Genomic DNA, 18,454 nt, shown 5'->3' with positions numbered 1-18,454 from the left:
GTGAAATGATTTATTAGCATTCCAAATCTGTTGGTGTGCTGTTACTTCATCATCCATTCTGCTCACTGAGCTCAGTGAAAACAAGCTTTAAACTACCGCATGAGCTCCTGCTTATCAAGGCCCAGCTCATCACTTCTCACACAGCCTCCTTATGTGTGTAGGTTCAGCACTCTCACACGATGGTGTGCTCCAGATGTTAGCAATGCTTCTCAAGCTTTTGCTAGTTCTATGACCATTGAAATTGAAGAACCTAAATATGAGAATGATAGAAAGCAAAGCTCTCTCCTGTAATGATATACAGGACTTATAATTATATATTATAAATTATAAATTTCATGTTATAACAAAAACTTTAGTTTTGAAAAATGTTTTATTTGAGAATTACATATTTCAATATCTTCCAAAATACTGTTTCCTAGATCACTAAAAAAGAAAGCAGATTCAGTAAGAAATTTAAATCATTAAATATGTTGTGCTAGTATATACATACAGAATGCGAAGCAATAATATTTAGCTCTGGAATGCGTACCATCTCCTTTTTTCTTCAGTAAAGGCTCAACCAGCACTGTATAGGCAATGAGTAAAGTCCCATGTACATGAGAGCGTGACAGCTGTCTCAGCTTAGAGCTGAGGTAATTTGTCCACTGGGGTGTCAAAGTTGAAGTCTGGAGGGAAGAGATCTGGAGCCCGAGGGTAGATCAGTCTGTAGGACTGTCTGATGGTAACATCAGCAACACCAGCGATATCTCCAATTTCTAAAAGACAAGACATTAGGTTGATCTGCTCCACCTCTTTCCTACTACCAAAGGGGAAAACAAGAAACCACCCTCCAGTCTTATTCTTTATAATTAATAACAGAAGGAAATACAACCTACCAGGTAAAAACAAGAGTCAGTCAATATAAATAGCAATAATGGCAGGCCTCTTTGAAGGTGTCTTAGGAATACTGAAAGATGCTTGTGAAGCAACCCACGGCATGGCCCTATGGCGACAGACACTGTGTTGCTTTGGTCAGGTAGTCTGTTGCAGTATAACATGTGCAAAGCCCTGGGTTTATCCCAGAACAGCAAGAAAGATAATACCCTTAACTACATGGCAAGTTTGAGGCCAGCTTGGAATGGATGAGATCTTACCTCAAAACAAAAACAAAAAATACAAAAATGGGGACAGGCCATGAGGCTCCATCCCTCCCTTAGGGATGACTGACAGTAGTGGCTGGGGAGAGGCGCCATTATTTTCAGTGATGTAACCACCAGTAATATGCTCCAGTAAATAAATGCCCCCCCAAAAGATACAAATTAAAATTAAATAATTCAAATGGGAAAAGGAGACTTGTACACAAGACTATGCCTCTAACCCATGTAAAAGCAAAATACCTTGTTTTCTTCAGGTATTTTGTTTCGGTTTTTGAGGTGCTAAGAATAAAATCTAGGCCTTCAGGCACACCAAACAAATACTCTCTCTGTCAGTAGGGCTTTCTCTCATACTTCTTCCTTATGTGTTAATACTTCTTAAAGGTTCTGAATAGATATCCTATTTCTCAGAAGATTAGGAATAAAAGCACCACACTCCCAGCCTTGCCATCTCCCTGGCACGCTTCCTGATGAAGATCCTACCTTTCTGTGTCCGCTTCTCAGCTGATGCTTGGGAAGCCATGTAAATAGCTGCTGCTGCCACAGAAATCGGGCTTCTGCCAGGAACCAAGTCCAGCTCCACCGCCTTGCGGGCTATGTGTGTGGCTGCCATCTGCACTTGCTTGGGGAGGCAAAGATTGGAGCAGAACCTTGACATGAAGTCCCCAGTTGTGATCAGATCCACGCTGGTTTCCAAAGCTTTCAAAATCAGTTTAAAACAGCGGCCAATTTCTTTCTTAGAAATTCGAGATACAGCACATATTTCTAAAAGAAAAAAAAATTAAGATGCATAAGCCAGAGTTCATTTTATGATTGATCCCTTCTTATAAAAATAAAATATTCTAGTTGTAAAAAAATTCAACCGAGGCTTAAAGATGAAGCTGAGTCCTCTCTGCAGCACTTCAACATTTCTTGTTTATATTCTCACCGCACTTGGAATTTAGGCTGTGTCTTTCAAGATACAGACTTACCTAGTTCAATTTATACAAATACGTTTCTACAAGTAATGAAAAACTTCTCTGCTATCTATGTTAATCTTTGTAAGGAATGTTCTAAGGAGAAGGAAAATGATGCACCCTTGCATGAACTGCATGCCTTCACTTCGCTAGGTTATCCCTATTTGAGTTCTTATAGCAAAAATGATGTGTGATGAGGTCATCCCTCCTCTCTTTTGACAAAGGAAAACTTGTTTACAATACTCATTCAAGTGCTTGCTTCGCAGCACATATACTAAAATTGGAACAAAAAATACTCATTCCTTATGGTGAGTCTATCTCCAGCCTAGACCTGGCCAATGAAAGTCAGTGTATGTATGAGGGCAACACTGGAGTAGGCTGTCCTGTGCCCCTGAGTAAACAAAGCCAGCTAGTAACTCAAAGACATTAGTTTGAAAAAAAAAAACGCAAACACTAAGCCTCAAAAAAATTATACTAGGGGCTGGAGAGATGGCTCAGAGATTAAGAGCACTGACTGCTCTTCCAAAGGTCCTGAGTTCAATTCCCAGCCACCACATGGTGGCTCACAACCATCTATAATGAGATGTGGTGCCCTCTTCTGGCAGACAGAACATTGTGTATATATTAAATAAATAAATCTTTTTTAAAAAAATTATACTGACACCTTCTAAGACTTGACTCCCTCACAACACATGAGACCAGTACTAGTGGTAGTTGTTTTCATCGCCAGCTGCCAATGTAACTTCAAAAGCCTCTGCAGCGTGATTGTCAGGCCTTCAAGCCCACAGAACAGTCAGCTGTACAGTGGGTTTACAGATTAATATGATGCTGCCTGCATGGTCGAGAGAACTTGTAAATTTTCTGTCAAAGAACCAAATAATGAGCCACTGGCAAATGCTGTGTACATGGGTTACTGTGCCATGGAGAACACCAGCACTAACTCTTGAGCGTCAGAGCTGCCTGTCTGAGCTCTACTTGGTGCGATGCCAGCCTTACCTTTAAATGTCCTCGGGACGCCTTCTTGTCTACAGGCGATGTACAGACAAGCAGACGCTATCGCATCATTAGCTCTTCCCTTCAGGCTCTTCTGTTCATATACTTGCTTGAATAAATTATTTGTTCGATCCTTCAAAGTAGAGAAACTAAGTTTAATTAACTCTAGGCCATTTAATTACTTACAATATCAAATTTTTATGTGCTCTTAAATTATGCAAAGTGAATGTCAGAATGGCTTAAAAGAGGTGGACAGGAACTTACAACTATATTGCGAGGGAGGTTGATTCTGTCTGCCATGGTTGTGATTTCCTTGAATGCATTCATCATCGCTCTATCAGAACTACTCATTGTTCTCCGATTCTGATACTTAGAATTGCCAAACTCATCAAAACTTGCAGCTCCTGTACCCTATAAAAGGAAGATTTAATCTTGAACATTTTTTGGAAATTTTGGACAGTGCCTATGAAAACGGAATTTACACAATCTGACTCCATATGCCCCAGGACTCTGTCCAGTGGAGCCTGTGCCTCTATAAGTTCCATGAGAACATGCTTTAGAGAAGTTGGTGTCATAGACACTTAAGTAAATCTACAGAAATGTTCAAGAACACAGAAAATGGAATTGTATGCTATGTTACTGGTACACAATCTGTTTTGTTGTTGTTTCTTTGAAACAGGGTCTCACTATATTGCCCTGTTTGGCCTATAACTGGCTCTGTAGCCTACAGAGATTCTCCACCTGGCCTGCCTGCGGAAAGCTCCAGGATTGATTGCATTTCTAAGAGTCTGGGCCTACAGCGCAGTGTGGCCTTTGGCAGAAACATTACTTGGGTCCGCATTAGTTCCCTATCTGTGTTGCATCTCCTCAGGAAAAAAAAAAATCACATAAGTACAAAAGTGGTAACTTTGTTCTTGTGATTTTATGTATATGGTTGTGCGTCTGTGTACCAATGCATGGCTCGTGCCAGTGCAGGACAGAAGTGTCCCCTGGGACTGCAGTTACAGCTGCTGAGCTTCACTGTGGGTGCCAAGAATTGAACCCAAGACCCCCAGAGCAGCCAATGCTCTTACTCCCAGCCCAACATTGTAATTTTGATTCTCTATCCTGTCCTCCATGATGGAAAAAACGCCAAAGTCTTTTCACAGTGGTAACATTGGTGAATCTTATTCCCAAGTCAAGGGTCTTCTAAGGGTTAGTGACACTTTTGCAGAGGTCCTAACTTTAGAGATATTTAGCTAGTCTCCCACTGACATTTCCTATTAAGTAGAATTCTTACCTTGCCAATCATGGTGGACAAATCTCCATCACTCAGAAGAGGATTCTGAGAGTCTCCAACTCGAGATGGGTCTTTTGTTGCTTTGTCATTGCTGAAAGTTCTCCATTCAGATCCCACATCGATAACTCGGTCCCCTACCAAGGAAGCACACAGTTACTCCTCACTTAGCCAGGAACAGGACAGAGCTCCCCATGCGGTAAGCATCTCCATGTCGCCATTCGGGATCTGGCTTAGACGCCATGTCTTACGTGTCTGCTCTGAAGCATTTGCCAACTATGCTAGTCCAATAATGCGCTATGCAACAGTATGCTATCATCATTCATATCCCAACACTTAGAAGAAAAAGTAGTTAAAATAGCAAAAGAAAAAGCTGGTATGATATCATATGCCTACAATCCGAGCATTTGAGAGCTGAGGCATACTAGAGAAATCAAGGCTATACTGACTACATAAAACAGGAAGACCTTGGCTCAAAGATCAAAGCAAAGTAAGTGATAAAAAGAAACTAATGAAGCCAGGTGTTGCAAGCCAGCACTGAGATGGTGGAGGCAGGCAGATATCCAGTTCCCCATGAGTTCCAGGCCAACCAGGGCTACGCAGCAAGACTTTGTCAGAGAAAAATTTTAAAAGGCAGACAGGCCTACTTTTCAGGCAAAGAGGCTGTGGTTAGGTATATGGTATCTAAGCACCTGACAAGAAGAGGTCTGACGGGCCACTGCTTTAGTGGGAAGAGCTCAAAGTCCGTGAAGCAGAGAGAGAGCATTAGCACTGAAACACATGCTGGTCAGTGTGCCCACAGTAAATGTTATCGTTTAATCCCCAGAGCTGCATGAACACAGGCACCACTTTCACTGGTACTTCACAATTGAGGTTAATTGGCCAAAAATCACAAAACTTGCTGGACACATGTATCATGTTCCAACTTATTCCCCTGAACTCTCTCAATGAATTCTGCCATAGGGTAGTTGAAAACTCACCATGTCCATCTTTGCCAGCCACTATAGTGAGTTTCCGTATGGACAGTCAATGAATACAATGTTTACAATGTGAGAACAAGCTGCTGTTAGTTTTGCAAACATTATTTAAGTAAAAAAATTAGATGGAGAGATGAGGAGATAGTTCAGTAGTTAAGAGCACATACCATTTCACCAGAGGACCCAAATTTGCTTCTCACCACCCACATCTGGATCCAGCTCTACTCCCATGTACACATGTGCCACAGACATATACAAATAATTTAAGACAAAAAATCTTAATTTGATTACATTTACTTGAATGTGTATTGGGGGGGTGCATGTACAGACATGTGTAAAGGTAAAAAATTCTCTCCTACCATTGGGTTCAGGTGGATGACTTAAGTTTGTTAGGCTTGGTGGAAAGCACTCTTACTGTTCAGCCATCTTGATGGCCCACATTATTTCATTTCTAGGCCTTATTTCTGCAGTTTTAGATTTCCCCAGTAACTTCACATTTTAAAGACTATAAGGGTTAAATGAGTTAATGCATATGTATAATGCATGTAAAGTTCCTTAAAAGCAGCTAGAAGACCTCAGTGTTGTCTACTTACTGCTGTGAAAACTAAAAAATCTGGCAAATGTTCTCTCCGTTTCCAGTGGGGATGATAAGAGAGTCAGGCATTCATCTGACCCTTCAACTGTAAAAGTCCCTTGGGTTTTCCAGCGGGTACTTAGTGACAAGGGAGAATGGAGTGAAAAGATTATTTCACTGCAGACTATGCCAATCTTCTATAGAGTACATTAATTTATTTTTAAAAAGAATACATTAATTAAAATGCACATATGTAGAGGAATTTTAATTCAGAACACATCTGCTCTGGCAAGAGATCACATCCAAAGGCCTTCTAGGTCTGTGTGATCCTGCTGGAATATAAACACACCTTTATTTTAATTCAGGCGCCAGAGATAAGCAGATCTGAGTTCAAGGGAAGTTTCAGGTTTAAAAAAAAAAAATGTGGTGGTACATGCCTTTAATCTCAAACAATGAAGGTAAATTTAGTTTCTAGAAAGAAGCATCCTTGTTTGAAAGTGATGTCTAATTGAGTGGCAGAAAAAGCAACAAATCAGAGAAAAATCTGACAGAATAGATACGCCCAACTCAGAAGAGAGAGGAAAGGGAAGCTACTTAAGGGGCAATGCAGAAAGAGGAGGCAGTTTTACCAGAACAGTAATAGAGAGACAGGTTGCAGAGAGAGGACTCAAATCAAGGAGCCAGAGAATGAGAAGGAGCCAAGAAATTAGATTACTAGAGTTAGTTTGAGGCCAAGCAGACTATTCAGGGGCTGAGAGAGAAGCCAGATTGAGTAGGTCAGCTGCGAGAGGAGTTTGAGCCAGAACAGCTGAGTTAAACCAGCCAGCTCAGCTCAGGAAGAACAAGTAAGGGTGAGCTTATTAAGCAGTAAGTCTCAGAGGCTAAAAACATTCTAGGCCCAGGTTAGATTTCAGGGAAGCTAAAAGCTCCCAGGATAGGCCTAGGTTAGCAAACAAAGGCCTCCAGGACAACAGTGGAAACGGGAATAAAAGTTCCTTTTGCACGCATACACAGAATAGCAATTATAATCTAAAACTAGTGATGTACTTTAAGAAAATAAGTATATAAAGGAATGGTTTGATTTTTGGATGTTTTGGTTTTTGGTTTTTTGAGACAGGGTTTCTCTGTGTAGCCTTGACTTTCCTGGAGTTGCTTTGTAGGCCAGGCTGGACTCTAACTCACAGAGATGCCCCTGCCTCTGCCTCCCAAATGCTGGAATTAGGAGTATGCGCCACCACTACCTGGCAAGGGAATGGCTTGTTAGTGAAGACTTCTGATAAGAGCAACCGGAGTATTGCCTGGAAAGTCATGTCTCAGTGACAGAAAGAACATGAGAGGCGAAGTTCCTGCCTGTCATTTCCATATGCACTGAGAACAAGCAGGGACGGCAGCAGCAAGGACCCCAGTTATAGGGCATTTTAACACGCCAGCAGAGCACGGCACCAAGGAAGGACAAGGTTAAGTCACAGTGATACTATGTGGTTCCCATGCACTTGAGCTTTCAGAGTCAATGAGGCCAAACTTCCTAGTCAATTAAAAAAAAAAAAGTGCACAAATATAAATTACTGAGGCCTTCAAAAGAGACCAAATTTGAAAAGGTAAAAAGACCAAATGTCATTGACTTACATGTAGTTCTATGTACACAAAGCTCATATAATTATATTTTTCAAGCACTCAGGACCTTGAGCATGCTGGTTTAAGTGCTCTCTGAACTGTACTACCAGCCCTATTGCTTTTATTTTGTGGCAGGGTCTCATTAAATTGTGCAGGCCAGCCTGGGACTCATGCTAGCCCAGGCAGGCATTGAACTTTAATCCTGCTTCAGCCTCCCTAATAGCTGGGATTATAGACCTATGCTACTAGGCCCAGCTAACTGTAATGTTTTCAAGGGACAGAAGTGGATACACGAAAAGAAGCACAGGCGAAAGGCATGGAGGTGCGCCCACTTCCTGTGAGTCTATCTGCATATTTGAAGATACAGCAACAGCAAGCCCAAATGCTTCATTCAGAACATTTCCCTTTTAGCATCAAAGTCATCTTTTGCTGATTGCTTTATGTTGCTTTAAAAAGACAAAATGGACTTTAAAACTAATAATTTTAAGGTGGCCTTGTATATAGCATAAACAGAAAAACCCAGTAATGGACAATGAAGTAAATTTTTCCAAATATGTGAATGATCTAAATGCTCATATGAGAATCTGTGGCTTACCCTAAGAACCACTCCCTTTCAAATGCACCTGCTCACAGCAGCATTTATAAGAATCAGATTTCCAAGACAACTCAAGAGCAGAGTATGAAAGCATAGGAGTCTGAAAATCATGTAATGACAAGAGGCAAGACTATTCAGAAAACCCTGACTATGAAAAGAGCTCCCACTTAAAATCCAACTGAGGCAGGGCTGCTGAGTTTCCTTGGAAGAAGCCTGCCATCCAGAATCACTTCCGGGGAGAGTGCCATGAAAGCTTCATGTTTAGACACTGCAGTCTCTGACAAAAAGGAAGCCTGTAACCAACCTTTGACAGCAAGAAGCCTATCAGTTAGCAAGCACACATACGCATAAGTATCCTAGAAACAGAAACATGCAAACTTTCTCCTCTTAAACTACACATTGATAGGAGTTTCATGCAGGCTGTCAACAGTAGCACTGACATGGACCTAACTCTCACTACAGCATCCCCATCCCTAGAGCAAGTCCTTACAGGCTTTACTAGAGGTCCACACAAGACAGACGTCCTACCCAGCAGGTGTCACTGCACTGCAGGGTATAGCCCATAACGAAGAGAGGCATCTAAGGAGCATTTATTTCATCATACTCTAGGGTATGATCGTCTCTATTTCTTGAGAAACAATCGAGAATAACTGTCAGCATCCTTCTCACTAGTCACCACTCTAGCGCCTACCTTTTGATTTGGCAATGACTGAATTTTAGAAGAAAAGGTCAAAATGACTTCTTTTTCAAATCTACTTTTCTCATGTCACTTTTAAAAAAGATCAAATTTAAGTGGTGAACGTGACATGACATGAACTGTAAGTGGATCTACTAATTTAAGTAATACTAATGTGAAATTCCAATTCATAAGGCACAGCATTAATTCTTTCCTCAGCAGTGTTGATACTTAAACAACATAGGCCTGCACTCATCCATTCAGCTATACTCCCTAGCCTCACATTTATTTTCTAACAGCACGGCTGCGACGGCAAACTTACTATTTTACTGATTATAAATCAACATTCAAGCAATGTACAAGGTCAGATTTATGCTGATGCCCTAAATACTGTACTGTCATCTACTGTTGAAGTTCTACAGTGACACAATCACATTAGTAGACTGTAGTTGGGGGCAGGGACCACTACACAATGGTTTGACTCAACAGTTTCATGAAAGGAAGGAAGCTCTGCCTTTTTCACTTGCTTAGTCACCACACGTCTTAAGAAACACTGGTAAAGGCCAGGTGTGGCATCCACTCCTCTCATCCCAGGAAGAAGACTGAGGCAGGCAGATCTCTGAGTGGCAGGCCTGCCAGGGCTACAAGGGAGATGGTTCAGTGGGTATTAAGGGCTGGCTACATAAACATGAGGACCTAAGTTCAGATTGTGAGTACTCACTTACAAACTTCAGCATGGCCACACCTTGTAAACCAGGTTCCGGAGGTGTGAGTGGAGACCAGGGGGTCTCTGAGGCTTGCTGAGTAGATGAACAGCAGCAAGCTCTGTGTTCAATGAGACCCTGTCTTAAGGGACTAAGTTGGAAAAAGACACCCTCTGATCTCTGCAAGCTTCCAAGTGCATGCGCATTTGTACACACACACATACACACACACACACACACACACACACACACACACACACACACACACACACACACAATCAGCAGTAAGACAGTTAATGCCAAATCATAGCACTTCAATGTATTTTATAGTTCAAGTGAAAGTTAAGTCAAATAGACCACTATGATATACTTAACAGTTATGTGACTGGTTCTCATGCCAAAGAGGAATAGATTTCTTCACTCTCACAGTATGAGTAGGTCTTAGGACTTTATTGACCAATCCCAGTACATTCTGGTTCTAGACATACCCTTTGGCTTGCTTGGCTCTACCTTCAATACTCTCTCAAAAACAAAGCAACAATAATAAAACCTGCATTCCTGATTGTCCCTTTTAAAATCAAATGTGATATAGAAAACATGACTACTCTGTGGTAACGTCATACCTAGGTTTGTTTTTTATGAAGAAATCATGCTGTGGATTTGATCACTTCCCCTTGGCAGGGAGGCCCTGCGGGCACACAGAGGAAGGGGAAGCAGGCTATCTGGATGAGACCTGACCAACTGTGGTCAGAGAATGGGGGAGGCCACCTCCCCCCCCCCAACTTCAGAGGTCTGGAGGGGCGGAAGAAGAGCGAGGGAGGGGGGAACTGAAAGAAAAGAGCAAGGGGATGACAATCGAGATGCACTATGAATTATAATTTAAGAAAAGAGAAAAAAAATAAATCCTGCTGTGATCAAACAATCCATGTTAATTTTTTTCTGACCACCATCTTCCTGAGTCTGTGTTCTGAAGAGTGCTCACCAGGGTCACACCTGGGCTGTCTTTGGTCATTCCACACAGTTGCAGCATCTCTGCATAATAATGGCACTGCTACCTAACCAACCAACTATTACTCCACTCCACCTAAGAGGGTGACAGGAGCCAGGCGGTGGCATGGCAAGGCACAGGCCTGTAATCCCAACACTGAAGGAAGCAGAGGCAGCCTCGTCTATAAAGCAAGGACAGCCAAGACTACACAGAGAAACGCTGTCTTAGAAATCATAACAAAAAGATAAAATGAAATAAATACTATAAATGTTGCAATATGACAACTTGCATGCCAATTAAGTGCTGTTGATTTCCAACTCCACATACAGTGCAACTGAGTGACTGAGTCAGGTGATAAGAGCAGGCCTGTGATTTCTATTGCAATTGCTAGCAGCTAAGGGGATATGAAACAAATAATATGGGCATGTTCCAATAAAACTTTATGTATTACAAAACATATGGTGGTATTTCCTTGGGTCCCAAAAAAGTATTATTTTAATTGTTTTGAACGTTACACTTGAAAGTATAAAAGCAACTTTTAACATGAAAACCATGTTAAGAACAAGTGTTAGCTGTGTGCTGTCCCCAGAAGTGATGGATCTCAGGTTCTACTAGTAATTCTGTATGCTCTAAAATTCCCACTGTAATATGATCAGTGGGGGCAAAGTCTCAAATACTCAAAGTGGTAACAACAAACAAAACCTTCCCAGTGTGGTCTGCAGTAAGCCCCCTTCTTGGGTGGATGAGACAATTCTGCAATATGTACTACCAGCCCTTGTTAGAGCTCCTAAGGCTAACAGAAATTTCATTTCCAAGTGACTCAAACTGTTCAAAGGCTGGGCATGCAGTTCAGTGACAGTCTTGCCTAACAAGTGAGACCCTGTACTTCCTTGGCAGTAGTGCAAAACAAAATAAAAACAAACCTTAAGTACTGCTGCTCTTCTCTGGTAATGCTGAACATCATCCTAATTTTTTGTGTAAGTCTAAGTTAAGGCTCTTATGTGTATCTAGACTAGTGAGCAAACAGGCATAAAACTGTACTCATTTTTCTTTTTGTAGCAATGGGGATTGAACCAAGGGGCTCTCATGTACTAGGCAAACATTACCATAGCTATATCTTCAGCGCTAAAAGTAAAATTGTAAGATGTTGACTATCTGAACACAAACAATTTAAACTAGCTATTCTAGATCATGATGCTGTCTGAAAGTATTGACAAACCTTTCTGACTGCAGGGCACCGGATGAGGCAGAACAGTTCTGAAATCCACCACGTTTACTCTAGAGAGCATACAAGTGCCATAAAAGCTGCATAAAAAGCTGTACCTTCCACTGATTCTTTTTCTTTTTAATAAGAGAAGAAATTCTTTTAATTTTGTATTTAAATTAATATTTATAAAGAAGCAATTTTATTATTCAAACACTTTTTTAAAAATGAAGTGAAATAAAATGTTGGGGTTGGTGGTGGTAGAACTAAATTTACCTATGAAAATTTTTCTTTTTTGCTGCATTTTTTTTTTCTTTTTAAAAATATATGCAATCACTGTGAGCCTTTTCATTTCTTTTTGCTATGTTTCCACCTAAATGACAAAGCATGCATTGGTTATATATATGCAATGTACACATTATCTCTGGAGGATCTTACTCATTTCTATTTCTTTCTTTTTACTTTATCATAACTGTGACTTACTTGTGTGAGGTAGGAGCTGTCAAAATGTATCCATTAAAACCTTGAAAACTGCACTTGGGAGGTGAGGCAGGCAGGCAGATCTCTTGAGTTCAAGGCCAACCTGGTCTACAAAGTGAGTCCAGGACAGCCAGGGCTCTGATACAGAGAAACTGTCTTGAAAACTGTACAAAAGCAAAGTACCATTACATTATGATTTAAATGAAAACCTTAATAGCTACTTACCTACAACTAGGCCACATTCAGGACAAATCATATCGCCAGCTCTGTAGTCCTCGACTAAAATTGCATCTGGATGATTTGGACATGTGACTCTTGGGAGAGCATCCAAGCTATATGAAAAACACCAAAAACAAAAACACGTTTTTATATTTCCCAACCAATATGAAATAAGTCTGATTTTATTAGTTTCTAGTAATAGGCAAGCTACAGATTTTTGAAACCCCTGATTAATATAACAATAACTCACAATAGCCAGCAGCATTTACATATAATTACCTGGTTTGTGTTCTTCCTTTCTCTTGCTAGAAAATAAGGGTGTTTTCCTGCTTGCTAGCCTCCTTACCACAGATTCAACATGGCACACTAAAACCAACACATGTTTACATGAATGGCAGCACAAGTGTGGCTGTGCTGACCCTAAGGGCTGATGACGTGACTATGTCCAGTCTAGAACTAAGGAGTTTAACCTTTAAAAATTACTTATGCTGGGTATGTTCACGCATGCATGCCTACAGTCCCAGCCCTGGAGGCTGAAGTAGGATTCCTTGAGTCCAGGACTACACAGTCAGCCCAGACAAAAGACACAGATATTGTCATAAGTCAAAAAATAAATAAATAACCTGGCTAGCCATACATAGAAGGAAACTAGATTCCTATCTCTTACTGTGCACAAACATCAATTCATACAAGATCTGAACTTTGGGGCTGGAGGCTCAAGGCTCAGAGTCATTGCCCTTCTAGAAGACCTGAGTTCCAGGGGGTTGGATACCTTCTTCTGGCCTCTGAGGTCACCACACATAAAATAATTTTTTGAAAACAAAAGCAACAAAGATCTGATACTTTGAAAGAACTAAGAAAAAAACAGGTAAAAACACTTCAAAATATAGGTACAGTCAGGCTTTTCGTAAAAGGACTTCAATAGCCCAGGATGTAATCCCAAGAACTGGTAAGAGTGACTACATGCAAAAACTAACCAGGATCTATCTACACAGCAAAGGAGACAATCAGGAGAGTCAAGAAACTGTACCGAATGGGAGAAAAACCTCTGCCAGTGACACAGGAGTATTACTATCCAGAATCTATATGAAACTTCAAAATCTGAGTACCAAAAAGGCAAACTATCCAATCAACAAATGGACTAATAAAAAGATAGTTCTCTAAAAGTAAAATACAAATGGCCAATAAATATTCGTCATATATTCAGTATCTTTAACCACTGGAAAAATGAAACTAAAACTGCCTTTTATCTCCTCCCAGTCAGAATAGTCATTATCTAGGAAATAAATGACAACAAATACTAAGGCAAGAACATGGAAAGGATTTTCACACTCTATTGTGATCAACTGTGATGGCTGCCACAGAAATCACAATGGAGATCCTCAAAAGACAAACCAAAGAGCTGATGATAGCTCAGTGGGTAGATGTGCTTATTGCCAGACCAGATGACTTAAGTTCAGCCACTGGGACGGATGAGGAAGAAGGAGAAAGCCAACTTCCATTGGTTGTCCTCTGACAAAGTCGGAGGAAGAAGCAGAATCCCACAGGTTGTCCTGGCTCACAGCGTGGCACCTGCCCCTGCCCCCAATAAATAAACACACTAATATAATTTTTAAAAATAGAAATATATAAGACTATATATTTCAATTTCTGGGCAGATACTTGAAGGCTCTAAGTAAACACACCATACAAACACGTGGACACCCATGTTTATTTGTCCTAATAATACTTGGCGCTTAGCTGGGTGGTGGTGGTGCACACCTTTAATCCTAGCACTTAGAGGAGTCAGAGGCGGGAGAATCTCAGGTCAGCCTAGTCCACAGAGTGAGTGCCAGGTCAGCCAGGGCTACACAAAGAAACCCTGTCTTAAAAAGCCAAAACAATAAATAATAACAATGCTTAATAATAATACTTATGAAATGGAATCAGCCTCAGGATAAAGAAAATGTGGCATCAATATACAACCTTAAAGAATGAAATCATAAGAAAACAGATGCAACTGGAAAGCATTAGATTAAGTGAGTAAACCAGAATCAGACAAGGACAGCATGCTCCTCTCATAGGTGGAATTTGTATTCAAGTTTACATGTGTGTATACACACATGCATACATGTTACATATGTATGTAGGAAAAGAGGAACAAGAGAGGAGGAAGTGATCTTAGTGAGGGAGGAAAGAGGAAGAAAGAGGACAGAAAGGAGCACTACTTGGGAAAAGGGTATCAGAAAGAAGATAGAGGTTAGTATAGGTGACTTAATAAGATGTAAGAAATGCTATAGTGAGATCTATTATATTGCATGTTAATCTAAGAAACTATTTTTTTAAAAAATATGGCAGGCCGGGCGTGGTGGTGCACGCCTTTAATCCCAGCACTTGGGAGGCAGAGGCTGGTGGATCAATGTGAGTTCAAGGCCAGCCTGGTCTAAAAAGTGAGTCCAGGACAGCCAAGGCAACACAGAAAGACCTTGTCTTGAAAAACCAAAACCAAACCAAAACAAAACAACAACAACAACAACAAAAAAACTAAAAAAAATATGGCTTAAAAGCTAACTTTTACTTAAGATTTATGATATTAATAACATTAATATTTTCCTTTTCTTTCTTTTCTTTTCTTTTTTTTTTTTTAAAGACAGGTGTTGGTCTGTGGTCCTGTTGGCCTCAAACTCCCTACATAGCCCAGGCTGGTATCAAACTACCAGCAATTCTCTTGCCTCAGCCTCCTGAATAAGGAGATCACAGGGATGTGCCAGAAATCCCAGCTCATGATACTAATACCTTTGTTATTTACTTTATCTTGAACAACAAAACAGTTTGAGAAAGTTTATTAACCTTAAATGATTTAATAAAACAAGCTCTAAAGTAACAAGCTGGAGAGATGGCTCAGAGGTTAAGAGCACTGTCTGCTCTTTTAGAGGTCCTGAGTTCAATTCCCAGCAACCACATGGTGGCTCACAACCATCTATAATGTGATCTGGTGCCCCCTTCTGGCATGCAGGCATACATTCAGGCAGAACATTGTAGACATAATAAACAAATCTTTTTTAAAAATGTAACAAAGATTCTTAGCAAAAACTTTATTATTACTTCTGGAAGGTGTGAGTCCTGCTCTAAAATTCCCTTGACATGATACAATAAATGGCTATGTTGCAGTCATCACAAACATACACCTAAAACACAAAATTCACTGTTCTTATGGTCTATAGACTCTGATCAAGTTTCTCATGCTAACCAGTACAATTCTGAATGTTTAACTACTAACACTGTTTCTTCATCCATTTTTTAAAGATACATTTACTTGTGTTTGTGTGTTTCCCCTGCATGTGTGCATGTATGCTGCATGCATGTGTAATGTTCAGAGGTCAGAAACAGCATCGGACCCCCTGGAAATACAGATGCCATGTCAGTGCCCGGCCTTCTGCAAGAGCGACAAGTGCTCTTAGCCACAGCCAACTCTCCAGCTCCTTAAGTACCAACTAAGTCACATGGAAAATTGATTTTTAAAAAATCACATAATAACCACCAAATTTACTTAGTTACTAAAACATATCTTGAACTTTTCTAATTTTAAAAATGGGAGAGGGCAGAATTTGCTTTATACTTGTAGCTATTCTGTAAGTTCATTAGAAAATGTAATAAAGTATGAAAAATAAAATTGAGTAGTCCATAAAAACTGAAATGTTAGAATAAGGAAGGCCAGCTATCAGTGGGTGGTGCAGGAGGCTAACATAGCAGCACGTTAAGGATTAAGGTCTTTTGGCACTATTAAGTCTATCGTGCCACCTGGGATGCCATATGCTGTAATCCAATATTCAGGAAGCAGCTTGAGGCTTGCTACTGATTCAAGGCCACCCTAATAACTATACATAGAGAGGCCAGGGGAGGCTTCCACTGGAGTGAGACTGTCTCAAAAGTAAGAACAAACCACAAAACAGCCAACAAGTAAAAGTAGGTAAAGAGGCTAGGAATGTAGCTTCTTCATGGGAGAGTGCTTGCTGAGCATAATCAAAGTCCTGGTTTCAGTTCCTAGCACGTAAAAAGGGACACAGAGAAAGCCTTGCAGGTATTTAAATGATAATGCAGGTACCTTTAACAGCCCCACAGTATACTTTAAGTGTAGGTATTTGTGTGTATGTCTGTGAAGCATGAAGCATGGCCTGGTGCCTGCAGAGACAAGAGGGAGCAGATACCCTGCACTGGAGCTTCTAGAAGAGCTGCCATGGGGGAGCCAGGATTGAACCCAGGTCCTCTGGAAGAACAACCAGTGCTCTTAACCACACGGCCATCTCTCCAGCCCCATATACGTTTTCAGGGCTCAATTTACACAACCTCTTGCAAGACAGTTACTATCTTCATTTTACAGAGCTTGATCAGAAAGTTATTTCTGAGTAACGCTCAGATTAAGCAGCAGGCTTCAGTCTGAACACAGAACGCCAACTAGTGTCAAGGCCTAGCGACTATCTACCACCCTCAAGGATAAACAGTGAGGCACAGATCTAACACTGGCCTCTCTGTTCCCACTGTTGGAGAAACCTGAAAGGAGTAACAGCAGTCACAGAAATTGAAAAGGTGGGCCGGACCTATCTGCAATCCCACAGGAGGACTCTAGACCAAAATGAAAGCTGGCTGTGCGGAAAAATAAATTTCAAGCAATTTTTTTTTAATATGAAAAAGTTTTTTTTAAAAAAAAACCTGTAACCAGTAGGTTTACAGTGTGTACTATTTAAATACTGCAAGTTGTGTTTCAAGAATATGGAAGTTCCTATTCCATGACAAGCTGTGCCTACATATTAACGCATCCTGTTTCCATGTCGACAGCCATGGGAAATTTTCTGTAGTATCTGCGGAAGCTGAAGTTTCCCCGTGTCCCTACAAGGAAGCCTTACCTGACAAGACCACACCCAGATGGAATGATTAAATCACGATTAAGTCTAATTAAATCATAAATGAGAATCGGTAAACAAAGAGTGCCCATGGCTTCCACACAAGTAGTTGGAGCTGCTCCCCATGCCCACCTCCCCCTTCTTATAATCAACAGCAAACCTTGGAGGTTCCCAGAAATGGCCTAGGCTGCTGGGAATAATGGCTTCCCGGAGTGACGTTTTATCAATTCCACACAGAGTAACCCCCTCAGAAAAAAATGTGCCAGAAGTGCAGAACTTAAATTTGATACTTTCGGTACATTCTGTGTTAACTAGAGGCCATGGGATGATAATCAAAAAATAGGTATACGAGGCACTCGAAAGGTCAACACACTGGCATGACTCAGTTTACACATATGCCAGAATACTAATATCTACCTCATGGTGGTTACAAGAGATATAATTAGGGTCTGCAAAGCATTTTGCAGGTCACAAGATGAAAGGTTGTCTCTGAGGGCACAGCATGCATTTCCTGTACACTACGTTTTAAAAATACATTAAAATGACTTCCAGCATATGTAATTAATTTTCTGCAGACATCTCCTTCGGAGTACACAATGATACTTCTGGGGGGTGCGGAGGGGGGGCTCCTTTAGGAGAGAATGAATCAATCCCCTTCCACTTCTGGGGGTCACTGGGCTGGCCACCCGTTTCCACCAGGCTACGAAGGCTGACGTTTCTCAACTTTGTAGCTGTCAGGCCGATGGGCACCTGGAACGTCGCTTACCCAGCTTTTTGGAAAAGAGGTTTCAACCCCTCAGACTGGATGGATCGTAAGGGAGGAAATACAGAGAAAACATTAACATGACACAAAGACGGTAGAGGGGTCCGGAGAGAGACGGAAGCCGGAGTGGCGCGGATCCGCGGGGACGAACCCGGACATCGGCGACTCAGGCGGGCAGGGAACACCTATCGCAACCGTCTAGAGGGGCCTCGACCCCGCGACCCCCGGCTCCACTCCGAAGCCGCCTCACTCACCGGCTGCTAGTCGACGCCATCTTCGCGGCTCCGCCAACCGCCTCTTCCGAAGCAGGAAGCAAGACTAGCGACTAGACGCCCTGAGCCAGGATTTTATGCGCGAGCCACTCCCGCGCGCTCCACGCAGCTACGGGTCGGGAGGAAGTCCAAAATTATCCAGTCCTCGGC

The 18,454-nt window shown here is 41.3% G+C and overlaps 1 protein-coding gene across 1 annotated transcript; it reads right to left on the bottom strand.

Annotated features, from left to right (window-relative positions):
• Nucleotides 1–351: 351 nt before the first annotated feature.
• GTF2B (general transcription factor IIB) lies at nt 352–18,413 on the bottom strand. Its single transcript, XM_084756108.1, has 7 exons — nt 18,287–18,413; nt 12,396–12,502; nt 4,362–4,495; nt 3,347–3,493; nt 3,086–3,215; nt 1,617–1,898; nt 352–755 (listed from the first exon to the last, which is right to left on the bottom strand). The coding sequence occupies exons 1-7, from the start codon at nt 18,304–18,306 to the stop codon at nt 622–624; spliced, it is 954 nt and encodes a 317-aa protein (XP_084612234.1). The 5' UTR covers nt 18,307–18,413; the 3' UTR covers nt 352–621.
• Nucleotides 18,414–18,454: the final 41 nt, after the last annotated feature.

Source organism: Acomys minous, assembly GCF_964271855.1.
Source record: "Acomys minous genome assembly, chromosome: 14".
Lineage (NCBI taxonomy): Eukaryota > Metazoa > Chordata > Mammalia > Rodentia > Muridae > Acomys > Acomys minous.
This window is presented reverse-complemented; position numbering and strand designations above follow the sequence as displayed.